This window comes from Crotalus tigris, unplaced genomic scaffold (assembly GCF_016545835.1).
Source record: "Crotalus tigris isolate CLP2741 ecotype Arizona unplaced genomic scaffold, ASM1654583v1 scf7180000019004.2909048, whole genome shotgun sequence".
NCBI lineage: Eukaryota > Metazoa > Chordata > Lepidosauria > Squamata > Viperidae > Crotalus > Crotalus tigris.
Window position 1 is genome coordinate 1,312,968 of NW_024097319.1, and position 22,531 is coordinate 1,335,498.

The 22,531-nt window shown below is 35.5% G+C and overlaps 1 protein-coding gene across 1 annotated transcript; it reads right to left on the minus strand.

Moving 5' to 3' along the window:
- Positions 1-314: 314 nt before the first annotated feature.
- On the minus strand, positions 315-20,549 carry HAL (histidine ammonia-lyase). The gene is made up of 20 exons (XM_039358188.1): positions 20,196-20,549; positions 19,165-19,225; positions 18,926-18,953; positions 17,907-17,981; positions 17,752-17,824; positions 16,887-16,953; positions 16,533-16,570; positions 16,322-16,447; positions 15,335-15,474; positions 13,439-13,486; positions 12,197-12,344; positions 9,882-9,977; positions 9,377-9,435; positions 7,874-7,954; positions 5,780-5,845; positions 5,509-5,674; positions 3,967-4,101; positions 2,330-2,438; positions 2,149-2,218; positions 315-1,094 (listed from the first exon to the last, which is right to left on the minus strand). The coding sequence occupies exons 1-20, from the start codon at positions 20,440-20,442 to the stop codon at positions 936-938; spliced, it is 1,992 nt and encodes a 663-aa protein (XP_039214122.1). The 5' UTR covers positions 20,443-20,549; the 3' UTR covers positions 315-935.
- Positions 20,550-22,531: the final 1,982 nt, after the last annotated feature.

Consider the following 22,531-nt stretch of genomic DNA (forward strand, 5'->3'; position numbering starts at 1 on the left):
TCCTCTTTTAAAGTCATGTCAGTCCAAACAAAACAAAATAACCATAGAGGGAAAAACACAGCTACTGGAGAAAAAGCATGACTGGAGAAAAAGCAACATGCTTGAAGTAGCCAAAAGCACCTAAAAGAATATGGGCAAATTCCAAATCTTCCACAGATGATTTAGTGAGTCATCACTAAAATGTCACATTTAGCCTTGTATAGGAAAAGATGGAAAATAGTACTTCCACATTAAATTAGAAAAATCCAAAGTCAGCTGGCCTTAGCAGTATTAACTTGAGATACAAGGAAGGCTACAGTATATCATGCAAAGAAGTCCATCAAAAGCGATTTATTTATTAATTAAACAAACCTATATATTCTCAGACGGGGGTAAGAGGACATGTATAAATACTTAGTCATATGAAACTTTTAAGATGTGGCTTATAGCCTTCAAATATGGATTGCTACCAAATTGTACTTTACTATACTTCTACAATATCTCTCATTGCTCCTGTGTATTATGCACAATTCTAGTGCTGGATTTATTTGGTGAAAGTATGAATTTAGCATTCATTTCTGAAAAGATTTAAGGATTAATTTCTGTAAAAACTGTAACATTAAATATATTTATTTTAATATACTGGAACAGTTTGCTTCATATTAACTGTCTTAATTTTGGCCTGACGTTGATTTTATTAACTTTGCCATGAAACGTAATTACTACATAGGATTTCATTCCAGTCCAATCTCCATTAATTTTATAATAAATTAAATCTATGTATTCTCTTTTTAAAATTTGTGAAATAATAACATTATTTCAGCAACTTTTCTATCAGTATTTCTGGTTTTGAAAATAACCCCCCCAAAAAATACCATTTAGAATAAACTATGGGAATTTTACAACACATAACATGATCCAGCATATGAAATACTGAGGTTCAGTTCTGATAGTTTTCACTGTTCATCGTGTTCTTCAGAATCACTGTGGTGATGGTGGTGACAAGAAGCACTTTTACTGGCTGATAGAGAAAATGCAGTTGGGGAAATGGGTCTGGATTCTGGAATATGTTCCCTTCTATATTTCTCAATGTATGGTTCAGCTACTTCCCAAACCTAGATGTAGAAAATAAAAAAGCGAGTTAGAAGAAAAGGCAAAGTCTGATCCTGAAACTCAGCAAAATATTGGAGCATATGTCAAAATAACTAATAAACAGGAGACACGCTAAAATTAGGAACAGGCAACAGGTGTTTTGCCCTACATGTGTCCGCTATAAAGCTAAGTCTTATGGGGTCTGACGTTCAGAATATTTCGGGGGCAAGTTTGTTTTATCATTCATTCATTCATTCATTCATTCATTCATTCATTCATTCTGATTTTATTAATGTAACTGATTGAAGCCAGTTTGCCCACATCACCCAGTCAAGATAAAAAACTCCTTCCAATTTTTTTCTTTTTTATTCTGAAATTCCATATATCTGCCTACCACCAATTTTACCTCTTTAGTAACAAGTGAAAGAATACTTCCTTATCTTCCCCCATTTTACAGATTCCATTTTTCATTCATTCATTCATTCATTTATTATGATTTTATTAATGTAACTGATTGAAGCCAGGTTGCCCACATCACCCAATCAAGATAAAAAACTCCTTCCAATTTTTTTCTTTTTTATTCTGAAATTCCATATATCTGCCTATCACCAATTTTACCTCTTTAGTAACAAGTGAAAGAATACTTCCTTATCTGCCCACATTTTACAGATTCCATTTTTCCTTTCCTTGTTTAAATATTTGTTTTTATTGGCTCGCTAATTATTTTATGCCAATCATTTCTTGTTTTGTTTTGTTTGTTTTCCAACATTTACCACTAATGAGCTGACCTGGGAAACTTTTGATAAATAAATATAGGTATTTGAAATAAATATGCTATTGTTTTCTCACAGTAGCTGCTACAACCTTGATTTAATCTTGCTTATGTTGACTGGGAATTATGAGAATTATAGTCCTAACACATCTGAAGAGTATCATTAAATATTTAACATGTTATTTAAGTTAAACACTTAAATATTTTTCATAAAGCAGTGAATACTAAATCTTGTAATGAATTATCAACAATTGCTAGGTACACAAAGTTATTTGCATGAATGTATATGCATAACAACAACTTGCCTTCTGATTTACAAGCAATCGGTGAGTTGCTTCAATGTCAGGGGCCATAAAACGATCTTTTATCCAAGGCCTGAAAAACATCAAATTAAAATCCTAAATTTAGTCCTGTTAGTATAGTTTTGTTAATATTTGGCCAATGTTCCCAGAAGCTATAATCTGTGGGAATAGTTGTTTGATATACCTGACAACAGACCGCACAAGGTCATAGACTTTCTCCAATGGGGTTGTAGTCCTGAGGGGGCGTAGAAACTCAATGCCCTGACATGCTGCAAACAATTCTATAGCCAGCACTAGTGAATAAAAGCAACAAGAAACTGCTTGGTTAGCTGAAAAGAGTTCAAGATGTAACATTCAACGACTGGAGTCACAGAACCCAGTTGGCACTTTGAGATGTGAATGAGAGTGGACTTCTGAACAAATTATACAGATATTTTGTCATTTGCCAAGAAATGCAAGAAATTGATCTGTAGGTTAAATATGAAGGGAAAAGTAAAAGTCAAATTAAACTGTAGATTTATTAAGCAATTCAAGACCACAAGTTAACATGCATTGTGCAAACATTAGGCAAAATTATAAACAACGAATAAACAACGAGGGCAAGCACCATAGTCTTTATTATGGTCACAGACCAGATAAAATGATTTAATAATATCCAATGCCATTAATAATACATCTGCACCAAGCTGTTCATAATACAGAAATGCCAAAATAAGATACCCACAGAATAATAAAAAAGGATAAAGCTTTTTCATTTGAGCTACCTTAACCTCTAATGAAGTATACTATGACAATCTATCCAAGATCAGCAACTAAAAACATATTTTTAGTCTGATATATTTCACAATCTTACACCTTACACATTGGGGCTGCTTACAATACATTTCAAAGCACTGAGCTGTCTGAAGGAGCCTAAATATGCCCCTCATAATGGTTCTGTACTTTAGAAAGTCTTGTTGTGCCACTTAGATGCCAAGCGATTTTCATCTCTCCTCAAGCTCATTAGAGATGTTAAAGAATTTAGCTACAGATGTTGCTGGGAACAAAGGCTAGTTTTTAATTCCAGCAGATTCATGGCAAAATGAATGCCAATGTGAACACAGTCTCATTGATATGCATGCTTCCAAACCTGACTCTCTATTGAAAATGTACGAACTTATCAGGAATCTTTGCTTTTTCTTTAGCTTTGTAGCAAAAGTACCTCCACAAAGTCACAGCAGCAGTGGGCTCATCTCAGGGACTGATTCTCTGTTGTAGTATTTCCTGAAGCAGCTCTAAGAAGAGTCTGCTGTTAATATGTGGGACTGTGATAGGCCGGTCTTTGACCAATACATAAAATTCTTCATATATCATAAAAATAAAAAGTTAAAACAATTAAAAAGAAGTAAAAGAAAAGGAGAGGAAGAAAATTTAAAAGAGTCAAAGAAATACAATTTTATCAGACAATGTTGTAGCAGCGAGGCAAAATTTGGTTACATTATGAGTAATAGTGATCTTATGATCTGCTAGAATATAGGAGACATTCCAATGATATTGTGAAAAGAAAAAAAAGGCCAAGAGTCCATTTTTAAAGGAAGCAAATTCTCTGTAGATTTTAAAAAGACCAATGAATTTTGTCTGGATAGTTGATTAAAAACAAACCCTGTAAAGCAAGGAATGAGAAGAATCATTGATTCAGCCATTCCTATTTCTAACAATGCCACTGCCTATCTTGGAATCCTGCTTTTGTTCAGCCTCATAGGAATCTAACACACAAATGTACCTCATGAAGCTTTGCTGTGATGCCCTGTGTCTTCCTAGGAGACTGCCACTTAGCTTTACCTTGTTCCACATGCTCAATGACTTTAAGTGCTTTTCTTGCAGCCCATCCTCCCATGGAGACATGATCCTCTGTTGCAGCACTGGTTGAAAGAGAGTCCACAGAAGAGGGGTGGCACAAAGCTTTATTCTCTGAAACTGCAAAAGTTCAGAAGAAATAAATGCTGGCCTCAAAAGTAAATAACAATGGAAACAATGTCCCGTTATAAAGAACAACCAGCCATTAAAGTTCTTTGTAATAATAGTATTGTATCCAAAACTTTAGGCCAGTGGTTCTCAACCTGTGGGTCGGGACCCCATTTGGGGTCGAACGACCATTTCACGGGGGTCGCCAATCAACGCAGTCCGCCATTTTTTTCCCCTTTTCCTTGGCTGTGCTACTCCCTTTTATTCTATTGGCTTTTGAAAGCCAATAGAATAGACTCTCTTGAATAGAGTCTAATTCTATTGGCTTTCAAAAGCCAATAGGAATTGTCCAGGCTGTCTCTGCCCTGCTGAGCCCGCCAAAAGTCCCATTCTGCAAACGGTGCTGCACCAGTTGAGTAGTCCTCGACTTACGACCGGTTGGGGGTCGCGGCATTAAAAAGGTTGAGAACCACTGCTTTAGGAAGTGGTCAAATTCTACATTTCAATGTATCCTAAAGTGAACAGAAGCCAACAGTAAGTTCTGCCTAGTCTAAAGTTGAGTTTGCTATCTTTCTTCATCAAAGCTGAATGTCTACTTAACTATATACATGTAACTATTTACATATTCAAAATAAAAAATAAAGAATTTGCAATACTGTAGTGGTGAATATCTGTAGCTCGGGTGTAGGATGAGGGTGAAGGTTCGTTCTCCTAGCTGGAGGGTTGATTTCTGAACTTTTCCTTATCAGGCTAGGTAACCTCTTCAGCAGTATTTAGTGGGTGTCTGTGTCAGTGCTCTACTTATATAAGGGCTTCAGGTGTGGGAGTGTCAAGTGAGGGTCTTGTGATGGGCCAGATGTGAGTCATCAGAGAGAGGCTTGTGATGGGGAGGTACTTCAGGTAAATAGATAGATACTGTGCAGACCTTTCATAAACTTTCTATGTTTTTTTTCTTTGCTAATAGTCATAGTTGATTTGAAAGTAAGCTTCAGATTGTTGCCTTCATGAAATAGCCCAACCATGGTGGGATATTAGCTTCTACAATATTTCTATATAACTGAGTGTATTTTTTCATCTACCTACACAATATTTGCTATGCTCAGGAAGGCTTTCAATATATATGCTATATTATGCATATATATCTGGGAATAAGCCTACAAGCCAGACTGTTATTTATCCTAAGATGATATTGCATATAGAGAATCATGCTGTCAATGTACAGAAGTATTGGCACAGTGCCAGATTGTAATTGATAGCCTTAGATGCAAAAAGATATGCACAAGAAATTGTCAAAAAAATTGTATGCACTACAGTACTATCATAAAACAGACAGAATGCACTGTTATCAATACTCCCAATTTCAGGTGAGAAGTTCATATTTTCCCAAGTCCTCAAATGCCTGTGAGCCTATGTACTCACCCAAGGCAGCTGCTGTGCAATGTGCAATCATGAAACCAGAATTTAGACCTCCTTCTGTAACCAAAAATGGTGGTAATTCACTGAGTGATGGATTACAGAGTCGTTCGATTCGCCTTTCACTAATTGCAGCAAGTTCATGGACACCAATTGCAAGGTAATCTAAAGCCTGCAAGTTGAATAGTTTTAGAGGTAGGAATTTTAGCTATCCTCCCTCCCTCCTAATTTCAATATTAGTAAATACATGTTAGAGAAAGAAATTTTAGACACCTACCTTGGCTGGATATTCACCATGGAAATTTCCTCCAGAAATTGTCTCCTTCCGGTCAGCAAAAACCATCTTTACCCCCCAAAATTAAGAATTAATATGATGGGTTTAAAAATGAGTCCTTTGATCAGATTAAACTCCACAATTTTAATATATTAATTCATTTACTTATTTCATAGTACAGATGGGACTTAGCAAATCATTTTTAATGTGACCAACCATGCTCCTTTAGGGAGGACAGTCCTCCTTTTGTGAGTTCTGTCCTCCCTCAAAAAGTGTCCTCCTACATGTCCTCCTTTTTGATATTTGAAGACTAATCTGCAGGGCTTTTTTTTCTCATAGAACACTCAGAATGGCGTTCCGGCACCTTTTTTTGATTTTTTTTTTAAACTTTTGCATGAGCTGTGCTACTCCCCCTATTGGCTTTCAAAAGCCAATAGGAATTGCTGCTGAGCGCGCCAAAACACCCGGCCGGCAAACTTTGCATGTGTAAGTTGTCTGCAGCGAAGGCAAATTGGCAGGAACTTTGCACCTCTCCTTGCTACCCAACTACACCATCTCCTAGTTAGTCCCGAAGATATCTGGAGGAGACTGGAGCGGCGATGCCATAGTAACTTTCTCTTGATCTTCGGCCCTGCTAGGGCAATAATGGCTGTGGGCGCAAGAGGCAGGGGCGGCAGGGATGCTGCGGGTGGGGGTGTGAGGGGCGGTGGTGGCCGGCTGCCCCCATGCTGTGGGAGCCGCGGGGCCTGCTCTACACGGGGCTGTGCAGGGTGGGCGGTGGTGCTGGAGGCGCGGCTGCAGGTGGGGTGTGTCAACGGCGGGCTGTTCCCTGGGGCCGGAGCCGGCGCAGCCGGTGCTTTGGGAGCCATGGGGTCCTCTCTACATGGCGGGGCAGCAGTGCTGGCAGGGCGGCTGCGGGTGGGGGTGCAACATGTAAGCATAATTACAATATAAAATGTTATTGTTACAAATGTTTTTTTATTATGCATTAATCATATTATAGTGTATTCTGTATTATTGTTGTAATGAATAAAATGTTTCTTTTATTTACAATATTTTTTTCTTCAATTTATTTGTGTCCTCCTTTTCATTGTAAAAAAATTGGTCACCTTATTTTTAAAGTTATTTGAGTGAGAGGTAAGCATATACCCTTTTGATGCATAGAAAATATATGATAAAGTCAATAGGCTTGAGTGTTTCTGCACAAATATGGAATTGAAGATTGGTTGCTAAATATAGTAAAAGAGTTATAATAATGGAACTAAAAAATGAAGGAGCATAAAAGACATATTTAGTAAATGGTTCTAGGAGTCAGACCATGGTACATGATGTTCCCTTAAATGTTTAATGTATTTATGAATAAATATATAGCTTATTGTGACATTAGAGGTATGTTAATTGGAAAGTTAATGTACACGCACTTTGAAATGTCATTCCATTTGCTGTGAAGCAGAATGGATTGCAATGAATGTTAGATAGATTGTGTGAAGAAAGAAAGAGCCAAGAATTACAATTTAACATGTATGAGACAAAGGTTTGAAAGAGAAAACAGAGATAAGAATTGCAAGTTATACTTATATTGGGGGAAAAAACTAGAATGAATGCATACATTTGTGAACTTTAGAATATATTTATAGAGATGCGGAAATGAATGGAAAATGTTTAAGATATGGAAATGATGGTAGAAAGATAGTGGATGTTATGTAGCTTCTTGTGAGGAATAAATGTTTGTTGAAAGAAGTCAAAATGTTTGTATACAGGAGTGTATTCTGCCACATTGTCACATGAAGTTGAATATTATGAAATGTATAGGTAACTTGAAAGGAATGGGAATGGAATATTTAAGAAGTACATAGATATAGAGTCAATAATGAAAGGGTGATGAATGAACATGGATGCAGTACAAAAAAGGGTAATCAGTACAAAAGAAGTACATTGAGATAGTTTGATCCTGTGTTGTACAGAGAATAAATGTGCTTCTTAATCTAATCTAATCTAATTAATCTAATCTAATCTAATCTAATCTAATCTCTCACAATCCAAATTTACTTCTTGTAATAGAACTCTTAAAGTAAAAAAAAATTAAAAAAAGGATACAGGATTGTCTGTTGCACTATTGAGCTCTGTGATAATTATGTTCTTTGCAAAGGCAATTGTGTCATTCACAACACCATGAACCTACAAGAAAAAGGTAGAAGTTTTTTATTTTTTGGTAAACCATTATTCATTTTAGAGCAGTGGTTCTTAACCTTCCTAATGCCGCAACCCTTCAGAGGCTTCAGTTCAAAATTCTGTTAAAACAAGTCCACTCTTTCCATCTTTGTTGATTAAACAGAACATTAGTTTCATAATAATGCCTGATACTTTGTAGACAATACAAGTATGCAGCTTATATTCACAGCATACTTTACAGGATTGATGTTTGGTTGGATCACAAGTGTGGGCAGAACATATGGAGTTAAGGAAAGGTAGACATTGTGTTCACTCAATAAACAAAGCCTGCAAAATATCTCTGCGTAAGTTTCCTATGCAATATGCTGCATGTGTTTAATAAATTTAACTATTACTATAGTGCATGCAGCAATGCTTAATTTGTTATAAATAATCTATTCACAGGTGACAATTTTTCACTATTGTTAAATTATTCTCTAGAATTATTTAACTAATAGAATTATTCAACTAATTGAATTATTTAGCCAAGAATTTCATTCTTTGAAATGATCATTCCATATAGATTTTACTTCTATAACAAATATAATCTGTTTGGAAAACATTTTTTTGTACAGTATAATCTCTTTGAAGTCAAAGAAGTTCCTGGTGACTTTGATAAAGATGTCCATAAAATTTTTGGCAGCAATAGGAAATGGTTTATTACTATCTTCTTCCAGGCTGTTTTTTCCAAGTACTAAAACCCTGATATTCAGGATAGGACCTACATACTATGTTATATCCAGGGCTTTTTTTGTCATAGAACGCTCAGAACGGAGTTCCGGCACCTTTTTTGGATGGAACCTTGTAGGGTAGGCAAGGCTGGTTGTATGACATGTGTGAATTCCTGCACCTTTTTTTTTTTTACAAAAAAAGCATTGGTTATATCCAATCAAAATTACCTTACTGATAAGACAAGTGAACTTGTCTGAACTTCAGACAAGATTGACTAGATACTATAACTTGCTCAGACTGTGAGTATTTAGAGGCCCACATGCTGAAGTAAGTGTCTTTCAAGTAAAGATTGAGTGAAATTTTCCTGAGAACAATTTGAAAATGATCTCCTGTTGTCTTCTTTATCTAAGTCATTTTCTGCAATTAGCCTTCAGCCCTGGGATTTCCTGTTGATTTCTAATCTACTTGCTTGCCTGTCTAATTTTTCTGACTTCAGTCAAAGGTAACTGGATGCTGCCACTTAGCTGCATGCAGGTAGTACTACTTATTAATTGTCATTCTTAAGTACAGTTGTTGGAATTGGTATTTTTTTTTGTTAATGTCATTAGTTTTACTTGTGAATTGCACTTGCTTATAAAACTAACTTTGGTTAATTTGGAAAGTATATTAAGATTCTGGCTACATGTTGTATATCTGAAGGAATTTCTGAAGCTTTACCTGAGGACAACAACGTAATGTGTACGCATCTTGCACTCTATCACAAAATCTATGTGATTCTGTAAAAGAAACAAAGCAAATAATGTTTGTTTTGGAAGACCTGCATTAATATTTGGGTGAAATCTTCACAGTGCGGTATTAAAATATGGGATTTGCATCAAAATATTTTATATATGAATTATGTGGCAACTGTTTTCACTTCTGTAACTCTGGATTCACATAGTAACAGTATATTGAATTTTGGTGCGAATAATATTTTATTATTTTACAATGAAATGTACATGTCATGTGTTTACAGGTAAGTTCTATATTCAGACTAATTTTATATTATAACATGTTTAATGAATTCTAAATATTCTATATATGTGATTTTTTAAGCAGCAAATAGTAGTCATGATTCAAAATACTATTTTAAATTAAGCAGAAATGTCATTTTTAGTTTATTAATAAAAGATTGCACTAATTGGATAAATTAAGTATATATCAACTGCCAATAATTACTCACCTGCTATTTCAGAAGGATGATGATCAGAATCTAAAAGAGACCTGAATCGAAAAGCTACCTCAATCTGCCCCTGATGTGGTCGCAGTGCATGAATATCTGATTTAAAGTAAGGATAAAGAAGTAAAATATTTGCAGAAAATAAATGAAGGAAGATTGAAATTTGACCAAATTGACTTTATGGGAACCTTTGAAAATTAAGAAAAACATGGAGATATGGGGGAAAATATGCCTGTGCTAGGCCTCCCAGGGCTTCTTCTGGGACCCCTGAGGCAACTCTTGCTTTGTTTAATGACCCAATGAGTTCATTTAATGACTGTATCAAGGAGAGCAGGGAAGGAGGGGTGTCATAAGGCAAAAATGTGGGCATTTCCCTTAATGGCTGTCATGTCTTCTGACCATAATGAGTAGCCTCCACTATGGTTGTGAGCCAAGAACTACCTTTACAGCAAAAATGTCAATGGACCTCAAATTATAACTTATACAACAACAAAAAAAAGATATTTGGAATGTAGTGGATTTCACTAAATTTGTATAGATAAGGAACATTTTTGGAGATGTAATAAGGGTAATGCATCTTTAAAACACATGTTTTTACAGTGCCCTATACTTACCAAGTTTTGAGAGAAAGTAATGGATTATGTTAACATGATTATATGATAAAAACTAAAATTCTCAGAGGATAATGTTTCCTGAACTACATGAGATTTGAAACCGACAGTGCAAATAAATTATCTGTGCCCTTACTACTGCAATACTGGAAAGATAAATTCTCCTACTCAGTGATTATATGTGCCATACATGAGCTGATAGACATAAACTTTGTATGGACAAGTATAATGAAATATCAGATTCATTTATAAAGAATACAGTAGGTTAAGAAATAATCATATAAATGTATCAGAAATATATACATTTTGAATAATATTTTCATTAGAGAAATATATATAGAATTGAATCTGTCTATTGATATAATGACATATCATACAAAAGTTTACAGGTAGTCCTCAACTTACAATCATTTATTTGGTGACCATTTGAAGTCACAATGGCACTGAAAAGAGTAATTTACAACCATTTTTCACATGAGGATGCTGACAGTTGCAGCATCCTCATGATCACTTGATCAGAATTTGGATGCTTGACAATTGGCATGTATTTATAACGGTTGCAGTGTCCTAGGGTCATGTGATTACCTCTTGCAACCTTCTGACAAGCAAATTCAATGGGGAAACTAGATTCACTTAACAACTGTGCTATTAATTTAACAACTGCGGTGATTCACTTAACAACTGTGGCAAGAAAGGTCATAAAATGGGACAAAACTCACTTGTCTTACTTAGCAATAGAAATTTTGGGGTCAGTAGTGGTCATAAATCAAGGACTACATGTAAAATATTTTTGTCATTTTTTTTCACTTTTTCATTATAGCACTTTTTATGTGTTTTTTGAATCTCATTGACAATGTATGCCCCTACTGCTATTATTTTCCTATTTGTTCTTTTCTTTCTTGTTATTAATTTAAACAGCAATAAATAAACAAAAAAGCAATAAGGATAAAGAGGTAACAGCTTCCCTTTACTTGTGAAAAGCTTTCTTGTTTAGTTTTGTATAAACTTAAGACTATATTTAAGGGGAATGCAGTACAGAAAAAAATAATTTAAAGTTGTAATCAATTAAAATCTAGCAGTGTGATATAAAACATTTGGTAATCATTCAGTGTATTCCTATTTCTTTCAATGAATGGGACCTAATATAAAATGGTGTAATATATGGAGTGCTTTTGTTTGGGATCCAAACAGTATTCTTTTTAAAAAAATGATTACTTCCATTTTACTTCCATTCTCTGCCCACAGCAATCAGCTAACATCTATGCCCAGGAATATAATGTATAGAAGATAACCTATTCTGATTGAGTTGTTTGGTCTCCCAAGCAACTGTTACTGTTAAAAGTATGTTCCTAAATATTTTTTGCAAAGTTTTGGATTATTCTAAAGTTACTGGTTATGTGATGATGCTAGTTTGGTTGCCACAGTGAGAATTAGTATTGTTGAAAATGTATGCCACAAATTTGCAAACTAATGTATATATTTTGTAAAAAATCTGTAATACTGTTGTCCATTATTTGTGGCAAGCTCAGGTGACTTATAGATACGACCAAAATATGTTTTAGAATTGCTGAGGGATTTTTCTGGAATAGGTCTCTGAATAAAGAATATTACCACAGAGGGAAAGTGAGCAAATTACCATAGAGAGAAAGTGAGACAGACCGACAGACAGACAGACCTTAGTCTATACTATGCTTTAAAAATACCAACCCGTATCAAAGGCTTTTGTTGTGCCCTTGAGAACTTCCAGTGTGAGGGCAGCCACAATGTCAGCTTGTCTAGCAATTGCACTGGCTCTTTCAACTGCTTCGCATCCCAGAGAAGTTATCATTTGTGTTCCATTGATAAGAGCCAGACCCTTCAAAGAAACGCCAAGGGTTATATTCAGTGAGTCTTTCTGTTCAAAGACATTTGTATGTCCTTCCTATATTTTCCTGGCCCAAACCACACAAGATGTTTCCTCTTGTGCTTCATCCCAAAGCAATATCAGGAAATAGTCTGGGTGGGGAAAGAAGCTATTTAAGTTCTTCATTCCAACATTTGTTCAACTTGAAATTACCTTTCTGATAGTCATATCTCACGACTGGCTACAATTTACCTTCCTAGCAGTCCTGTCATCTAGAAAACTCCATGAAGACATGAAGCTTCAGTCTGAATTTCTTGAGTGTTTCACATATAGTTAATTTAAGACCTCTTGTCAAAGCTGACTCGCTTTCTTCGTTTTCTGCATCAACCTTCAGCTCGCAGTTTGCCAAATAGAGAAGGGATGGCGGTCGGTAAATTCCTAGGGTGGGGAATGCATGAGAGCCTTCTGCCACTGAAGAGGTGATAACCACTAAGGCCAAGTTCTCAGATCTACCAGCTGGAGCAGAATGTTTTCCCAAAACAAAAGTACTGAATGTAATTGGTGGACAATGAAGTATGGGCAGCCCGGGATGAAAAGGGGATTTTACCTATGTGGGTTTTCATGGAAAAACCTCAAAACTGACTTTGCTTCTGCTGTGCCTAAATGGATCTTTCAGTAAAATTTTACTCTTGGTAGTTCCTACGTGCCAGGAGTTTTTTTTGAGAGGGGGGATGTGCAAAACACTCAAGTATATTCCATTCAACTACATAAGGAAAACTTTCATTATATAAAGCAAAGTTCAATTAATCTTGTGCTGAGTACTCAGCTGCAATCTAGCACAGCTAAATAAGAATATGTAAAAGAAACTTATGTGGACCTTGGGCATATGAATGAGTTATAAGGGGAGGAAAAGATTGTACGTCTTAAAAAAGAAGGAAAGTGGGAGAATGAAACTGTTTCCCTATGTCAACTTTACATTTTTTTCTGCAGAAGATACAGGCCTCTTTGATTCACTAAAACAATTCAGTGCTACATTATGTACCTATATAATAAATTATCTGCCAATCGAAACTGTGATATTGGGAAACAAACATGCATTTGATTACCTCCTTTGGTTTTAAAGTAATTGGTTTGAGTCCATGAGCTTCCAGCACCTATAAAGCAGTACCAAGAAAGTTTATTAAGTTTATTATGGAACTTTTTTTTCTGTATATAACCATTTAACACATTTGTATTGTGTTAAATGTTCCAGTTCCAATGCTTTTCTTCAGATTGCCTTAACTTAGTGAAATGCTTCTCCTCAGGCAGTAGGTGGTTTCTAATTGTGTATGCTTCAACTGAAGCACACACTTTCCCATGACCAGGAACCCTAGAATATTAATGTTTACAGTTACAGAGACTTTTATTCATCTTCAAGCAAGCTAGAGTACAGGTAGTCCTTGACTTAGGATATAATCAAAACCAGAATTTTGGTTTAAATTGTTGTGCTTATAAGTTAGGCACCACATGACTGGACTCAATTTTGGATCATTTTATGGCAATTAGTAAGCGAATCATGCAGTTGTTAAATGAATCCATTCTTCTAAATGGATATTTTTTTGCTGGAAACTGGCAAAAATGTCGGAGACCAGGAAAAAAAATGCAAATTACAGTCACATGACTGTTCAATGGGGCAATCAGTCATAAATGTGAGCACTTTACCAAGTCCCCAAAATGCAATCATGTGACCACAGGAAAAGGGGCACAAAATTTTACAATTTTAAAGAACCCTTTCTGAGGTCATCATAACTTTGAATGGCTGTTAAAAGACCAGTCATAAATTGAGGACTACCTGTAGAAGCCCTTTATATTGTAGATATTACTTAGAACAGGCAATTTGGAAGAACAGGTTTGTCTTATACATCTCCATGTCTCTTATACTTCATCTTATTCAGACTATAGATCAAATTAATCTGCTGTAATAATATAAAACAGTCTGTTTTTTTCAAAAAAATATATACTATGAAAGTATGCCATATATACTTTATAAAGTATATAAAGGTCTCCCTAGATAGATTTTAAAAATCCTAATACTATCAAACAAGATTTTCCAGAAATTTTTAACTGAAGTGGCATTTTCTGAAATTATACTAATTTCTAAAAAGATGTTACAAAAAAAATCAATGGGGGGAAAAATCTTAGCTTTAAAGGCTACAAATATATTAGTTAGAATATATGAAGATGAGAGCCAGTTTGATATAATGATTAAAAGCACAAGGCCTGCCTTAGACATGAAACCAGCTGGATAATTTTGGCCAATCATTCACTCTCAAGCTACTTCTGAAAAACTAAGAAAACTGTGTTTATCCAGGCAGTTTCTAGGAGTCAAAACTGATTTGAAGGTACACTACATGTAGATAAATAAATATTTAGAGTATATTTTATTAACAAATTATGCTTAATTTGTTGTTCTAGACAGTTTGCTTGGCATCTTAAGATGTTTGATTATAAAATAAAAAAGTTCCCATTCCATGATGGCGTTTATTTATCAAATGTGTCTCTTTGCTGCTAGCAGGACATTGATTTGTATAACTATATTGAATTGTGTAAAGGAGAAAATAATAGGTGGAAATGAGTTCAAGTACTTGTTTGATTTTCTGTCCTAAACTTTGGACAGTAATGGTTAATTAAAATCTAATACATGAGGTGGAAGGTCCAGGCTGAGAAAAGCTTTATTAAAAACTAGAGGTCAAAACTGATTCTTCTTCATGGCCATCCCATAGGCATTCATGGATGCAATGGAAAATGCAGGAAGCATTTAAATGCTCCTGCAGACTTCATGAATTGAAGTCATCACTTTACCTCCAACCTGCTTGTTGTAGTGTCTTGCTTGATGATGAGACCTGAGGCCATGAAGTCTTACCTGTTTTCTGTTGGGGGTAATAAAGATATTTCCCAAATATTTCCTTTGGATTTCTCCCATTAGCACATGTACCATTTACATTAGAAAATATCTCTCTTACATATTTTGCATCAGCCCATCCACTCTTTGGGGACCACATCTTTCCTTCGCCAATAAGTCCCAGGGCAAGATGGGAAAGAGGTGCTAAGTCTCCACTGGCTCCAACAGTCCCTTGCTCTGGAATGTAGGGCAGGCAGGATGCTATGGAGGAAAATTACTTTGGTTAGGGCTTCTCTTTGTTTGAGATACATCTTTAGCACAGCACTTTAATTATAGTTCCCACTGAATAGGAAGACAAACCAAAATTACCCTGTTGCCTTTCAACAGGGACAATAGCTTTCTCTATTCACTACCACTATCCTAGGTTACAGGGGTATCCACCATACATGGTGAAATAAGTCAAGACGGCAACACACATTTTTTAAAAAAAAGTGGAACATTGATCATAGCCACCATCTCAACTTTTTTAATCTTTCTGTGCGATCAACCTTGCCACAGTTCCCCAAAGCACTTCAGGTGCTACTATTGCCTGTCTTCCCCCACAATTCATCAGTAAACCCAATAAAAGGTTAATTGTTACTTGGGTGAGAGGAATATGTTTGCATGCATTTTTCAGGTGGCAGATGGAAAGGAGAGATGGCTTCTTGTGTTTTTAAAGTATACTGAAAATGAGATCCTTGACAGAGCCATGATGACTGAATTGATAATAGTTGCTATTACTATATTTCCTTTCAGCAAAAGATACTAAATGCCATTACATCATGATGATCTTGCCTGGGTGGGAAATGAAACTTCTGCTAGAAAACAGCCAAGCTCCAAGAACCGAACAATTGAACCCTATGCTCCATATATTCTCTACTTGAAAGATGTTAACTACCACTACATTGAGCATTACAGGATATAAATAATATTGATGTTGGCAAACATGGTCCATCTCTAGCATTCTATCATTTTATTCAAAGTGCAATCAACTACTTTAAAGACATAGAGAAGAGAAAAAGATTGTGCTCCCTTTTTCATAGGAGATAAGATTCACTTATCATGTTACCATTAAATGCTTCAATGACTTGCTGAAGAGTTTCTAATGAAAGTCCACTGTATCCTTTGGCTAGGACGTTTATCCTCAGAGCTAAGAGCATACGGCATCTCTCTGGAATCAAAGGCTTCCCAACCCCTGAAACAAAAATGTTCACTTCAAGATTATCAGGATGAAAATGATTGTAAAAATGGTTATGAAATAATTAGAAATAAATCATTACCTGCAGAATGTGACCGGACTAAGTTCACTTGCAGCTCCCTCAGAGAGAAAAGAGCGAAAAATAGTCAGTTCAAACTACATTATGAATTAAATTTAATGCAAAAAGTTAAACAATTAAAACTATGGAAATTATTTCACTATATTAAAAATACCTTTGGCTCAAGCTGACCATTTAGAAGTTGTCTATATTTTCTAGAGTTTTCTTTTACATCAGGGGTCTCAAATTGCCGGCCCATGGGCCGGTTGCATCATCCAGAGGCTGCACCCATTCCAGCTCCAGCAATGGGAAAAAAGTCGCAATACATTGCGACACGTCATGTTTTACAGAGTTTAGAAAGAAATAAAAGTGACATACTGTAGCTTACTGTTTGGAATAACAGTCCGTGCAAACTTCCCAAAGCCTGTTGTGATACCGTAGACAACTGAAAGAAACAGACGCTTTATTATTATTATTATTTTCAAGAAAGAGACTTAGATAGTCATGTTTATAGCAATGATTGTTTAGATAGGACTGGCCTTTTGGGCTCTGTACTCCAGGGCTGTCTCAAATATCACTTAGAAAATGGTGAATGATAATGGCAGCAATAAAGAAGCAGATAGCAGGCATGCTGGGGTCACTACAATCAGTACTGTTCATTGCAACAGCTTTATTGCTTTCTTCCTTTCAAAATGCTTTATAATCAGAGCAGACTCCTTGGGCGTGTACCTATTTACTTGCTGCAGTCTTTTGCCCGCAGTCCTGAATCATGCGGGACACATAATAGGGCATCTGAAGAAGATGATATCACAGGTGAAACATTGTCTTCATGATACCTTTTTCATATTAGTGGGTTATTGTATTGATGGTCATGGTGGCTCCTTTCCCATTTTCTACCTTTCATTCTGTCCCAATGATTGCAACATAGCGGATGGGTCTTAATATTTTTATTATTTTATATTAAGAATATGTTTTCTCTTTTTCTACAGAAAGTGGTGTTTATTCCCAGCTGAATGTATGTGGCGTCAGAGAAGCAGATGCAAACTCAGTTCTATTTCTATTACTTCATTGCCACAATTTGGGTGGGTAATACTGTAGGTGCATTTTGCTTATTTCAGAATAAGGTTGGCAGGGGGATTTTGTTTGCTCTCAAATTCTAGGGATACAAAGTAAGAAGCAGAAGAAGGGAAATATTGGTCTGTGCTCCCAGAAGATAATTGTATAAAATGAAAGCAATGGTTACCTCTTTGTTCACTTATAATACTTTCAATAACATCTCTGGATTTTTTGACTCTAATTTCAGCTTCAGGAGTAAGCTGGAAAAATAAAGATTTTACTTATTTTGTGTTTTAATTATGGGTAAAGGGCAAAAACATCAAAATCTCTTCAGTTCTTTACCTTTATTTTATACAGCCCCTTTCCTAAATTGACCAAATCTTCTGTTGTCAAACTATTTCCATCTAAATAAAGATACTGAACAAAAGAACTGTGTGAGAGTGAATAACATGACATCAAGAATAACAATCAATTGTAATCTGTGGAGCTATTGCTGATGCTTGGGCACAATCAAAGGCATTGAAGTGGAACCATCAGAGTTTCTCTTTCATTTCTCTTTCTTTAATTTTTATATTGCTCTTCCTTCTGGAGGACCACAAAACAGTTTATAAGAAAAAAATAAAAATAATCTTAAATTGAACCATTGTACTAGTAGGAACTATTTTCATGCAATTAAAAAAAACTTTATATACAAAAGGCAGGCTTTCAGACTATTAAACTCTTAAACTGCAATGCTTCTTTCCAGCATCTTTTTTAGGACTATGCACAGTGGTGGGATTCAGCTGGTTCGCACCACTTCGGCAGAACCGGTAGTTAATTTTTTGTTGACCAGGCCCAGAATGGACTTCTGGAAGCAGCATCCACACAGACAACCGGTTGTTCACATATTTGAATCCCACCACTGACTATGCAATCAACCAATTTACCAGACTTGAGAGTATTAGGAATGTAGCTTCTTCTGTTTATTCAGAAGTAATTCCCACTGTGTTTGGCAGATCAAAACCTAGACATGTACACTGAAGCATGTCATACTGTTGCTGTGGTGGTGTATTATTGGAGCACTAAGGTTTTTTTTTTAAACAGTGTTGGAAAATTACAAAAACAAAGAAGCCTGCATATTTATCATCTATTCTAAATCATAGTGTAAAAGAAGAAAAAGCAAGGGATCAGGAGAGATCAGGAAGCAAACATATTTGGATTTATATTCCAAATTATGAAATATATATTATGGAGCAGGCTTTAATTTCAGTTCCCACTAATGTATGATAATGGCCATTCTGGTTGTTAATTTGATCACATCATGTGGACATGAAATTGCTGAAGGCTGTGCTAACTTTTCATAAGTCACCTTTCCTCCATACCTGTTCCGGTTCTCTATATTTACTGTATCTGAAATAACATATAAGAAAAATAAACATGACAAGCTGATGGTTTACATTTTAGAATATTTTGAAGCATTTATTTTACTTTTGTTCATTTAAACTTCTTTTCAGGCTACTGTTATTAGAAAGAGAAAGAATACAATTATGTACTAAACTAAATCTTTTCAACCTAGGAATCTTCAAAAAAAGATACATCTGAGAAATTTTTCAAAGGATACGAATAAATACCTTCTGGCTGAGAAGGAATGAAATCTGGGGACATTACATCTCCTTGTATCACTGGAGGGAAAGGGAAATTAATCACATGAGTACATAGATGTTCTTCATTTCTATGTCCAGATAAGTCATGCCTTGGTTACCTTTCTTTGATAAGAAGCATACCCTGCACATTCAGAATCAAGCACACTATATCCACTAGGTATTGTGTGGCATATAAATTTAAATCATCATCACCATCACGCTAAATCATCCAAACCTTATTATGCCATTTCCCCGTGTCTCTCTATGCTTTCTTTTTTTCTAATTCCCTTATTTATGTAAAAGCTTTGTATGACCATCCATCTTAGAGCAAAACCCTGAGCAGGTTGCAATACAATTAAATTAAAGAAGCATAAAAAAACCCCAGCCAATTTACATTCTTCCATCTCTACCCCAGAAAATCAGTTCCTCATGCTATTTTAATAGCAAACAGACATATACAACAATTTTGTCAGAAAGGTATGTGCAAATATTTATTATTTGCACATATCTTTTCCATATTGGTGATAATGGGCATTATGGAAATAGCAGTCCAATTTATATTGTTAACAATAATTACAAGAAAGCAGATCCCTATATCAGAAACTGATTGTCAAAAATTTGATAGTGGGTTAGCAATAGGGAGAAATGATAAAGGACAAACAGCACAGAGACAATTGCTTTGCAGCTGAGATACAATTGCAGCTGAAATTTGGGGTGTTATGATTAATGTGACATCGAAAACAGCAATTTAGATCTAATATATTTTCTTTCAGTGTATAAATAAGGAAAATGCATGGTTTGTAATATCCCTTCTAAAAATGCTTTTAAGATATTTGAAAGTGTGACTAAAATATTGTATATTTAACCATAAACATGTTCCTGATGTTGGCTTCTCTGGAGAACAGCTTATATTGTTTCCTGCCATCTTTTCCCTTTCTGACCATTTCAATTCAGTTCCCTTTGATTTTACACAAGATATTTTCAGACCTGTAGCTTGCAGTTTGCTTACCAACTTCCACAAACTCATTGTCCTCTAGGACGTCCTCCAAGGCATCATCCTGGTCCAGCAATCCAAGTCCTTTGCAGCATCGTACATAGAATATCACTTCTTCCACTGAAGCAAAACCTCCATTATCAGGCTTGTTTTTGACGTAACGCCTCAGAGCTTCTTTTCCCAGCCATCTCACTGTACTTGCCCCACTTTGACAAGGGACAGTGAGCCATTCCCCTCGGACATGCACTGTGTACCTTGGCATACCTCTCTTCAGTTTGCTGTTGCCCTGTTACTAGAAAGCTTCAGTTTATTAAGGCTGAGCACCACTCTGATCTACATTCTGCAGCACAAGCCACCTAACTGGCTTCTACTGTCCCAATCAGAAGACTAAAAAGCCACCCACCCACTCTGAGGTTCCCCGGCTCTGCAAATAAATCCACATATGTACATAATGGAGTCTGATGAAAAACACAGAGAAAACAAGTCTTTGTAAATTAAATAAGCACCTCTAGTTATCCAAATTAGCTCTGAAGCTTGTTTTGTTTCATTTTTGTTCTTGAAAGAACTGCTTCCTAAACTCAAGTGATCCCAAATATATTAATTTTTGTAGGGTTAGTGTTAGGGTTAGGGTTAAGGTTAGTGTTAGGGTTTTTTAAAATAACATTCTTATTATTTAGCAAACAGCATAATCAATATGTTAGTTAATTGCTCAATAGTCTTTTTCTTACTAGTATATATTCAGCGTTACATAGTACATATCATGTTCCTTTCTCTCTAACTTGCTTTTCTAGCCATTGGTAAAAATAAGTGATTCCAAATATTTGACTGAGTTTATCTGAATTCAAACTTTTTCCTGATGAATTTGATTTTCTATTAATTAAAATATCCTATTGCAAGTTAAATTTCTTTTTCCATGTACCCACTTTCAAAAGACTTACCTGCTTGAATGGCTAATGTTGTTATTCTTATATTCTAGACAGGGTTCCCAACCAGGGGTGCAAGACGATATTCCAGGGAGTGTGAAAACTTGGGTTTAGAAGTTTCAAAATTATAGGGCATATGCATAATTTGTTGCCCTTATTTCGAACTTTTGTAAGGGGTGCAAGAATATATCAGAAGCGTTCTAGGGGAGCGGGGTAGAGAAAAGATTGGGAACGCTGCACTAGAGCAGTGTTTCCCAAACTTGACAATTTTAAGGCATGTGGACTTCAACTCCCAGAATTCCACAGCCAGCGTTGAAGTCCTCATGCCTTAAAATTGTCAAGTTTGGGAAACACTGCACTAGAGGAATGCAATCTAAGATCACATCACTGAGTCTCCAGATGTATTCAAGCTCAAAAAGCTCTGAGACAATAACTTTCTATAAAAACATGTCTGATATTAAGTATGTTCAAGGAAAGCACATACGCAAACCCAACATTTAGTTGACAGAGGACTTTCTTTTTTGTTGTGTAAAGAACCCTTAAGTTTTAGTCCCTAGCATTTTCCATTAAAAACAAATTGTTAATAGTTGCTTTGAACTCTGATTGCACCAAGCAGAGCAAACATTACTCAACTCAACCATATTTTTGTGTACTACAAAATAATACTCTTTTGGTCTATTGATAAAAGGAAGCAATAATGTGAATTCCTAACTTGATCATCGCTTCTGTTCTTCTGCCAGGGATATATAAACCTTTAACCTGAATTGGAACTGAGGAACATCATCTCCCATCCAAGCACTTAAATTTTTTTTTCTATATGTCGATCATCAAATGAAACTGCAGAAGCTCATGCTATGTTGGTGATAAAAATGTATGTTTCACAATCATGAACCAATAGTTTTGTATGAATAAATTAGCCTGTCTTCCCAAATTCACTATAAAACTCCATTCTAGATGAAGTTGTTCTAAAATGAGCTTAGAGTTAAAAGAACATACTCCTTCAACTAAGTTGTAATTTTTTGTATGGGCACATTTTGAAAGAATATAAAAGATTTCTCTAATGACAAAATCAGTATTGATCATGAAGTAACTAGGGTAAAGCAACAACCTTTAGACTTCAGCCCTCACAGAAGTCATATGTATAGTAATAGACCTATTAGCATTAATCATTAATCTAAATGTGAATGCAGAAGATTTAAGTAATATCTGTTATAGATTTCTCTGTTGTATTATTTCATATTGAAATGCAGGTCAAATTAGAAGCAAAAAGACATACAAGAATATGGCTATGGGGAAATAGACTGAAATTTCACTATAATACATGGAAACTACAATTCTTTATACATGCACACAGTCTTCTGGGTATACTTGGAAGTGGCATAGGAAGGCTTTCTACTAATTTCTTTTTAGCTCCGTTTTCTCTAAAAC

Coding starts and splice junctions, on each gene's coding strand:
- HAL (XM_039358188.1), bottom strand. CDS start 20,442: ATGCCAAGGTACACAGTGCATGTCCGAGGGGAATGGCTCACTGTCCCT. Junction 19,226..20,195: donor CAATGAGTTTGTGGAAGTTG/GTAAGCAAACTG, acceptor CTTTCCCTCCAG/TGATACAAGGAGATGTAATG. Junction 2,439..3,966: donor CATTGAGCATGTGGAACAAG/GTAAAGCTAAGT, acceptor TTTATTCACTAG/TGCTGGCTATAGAATTGTTT.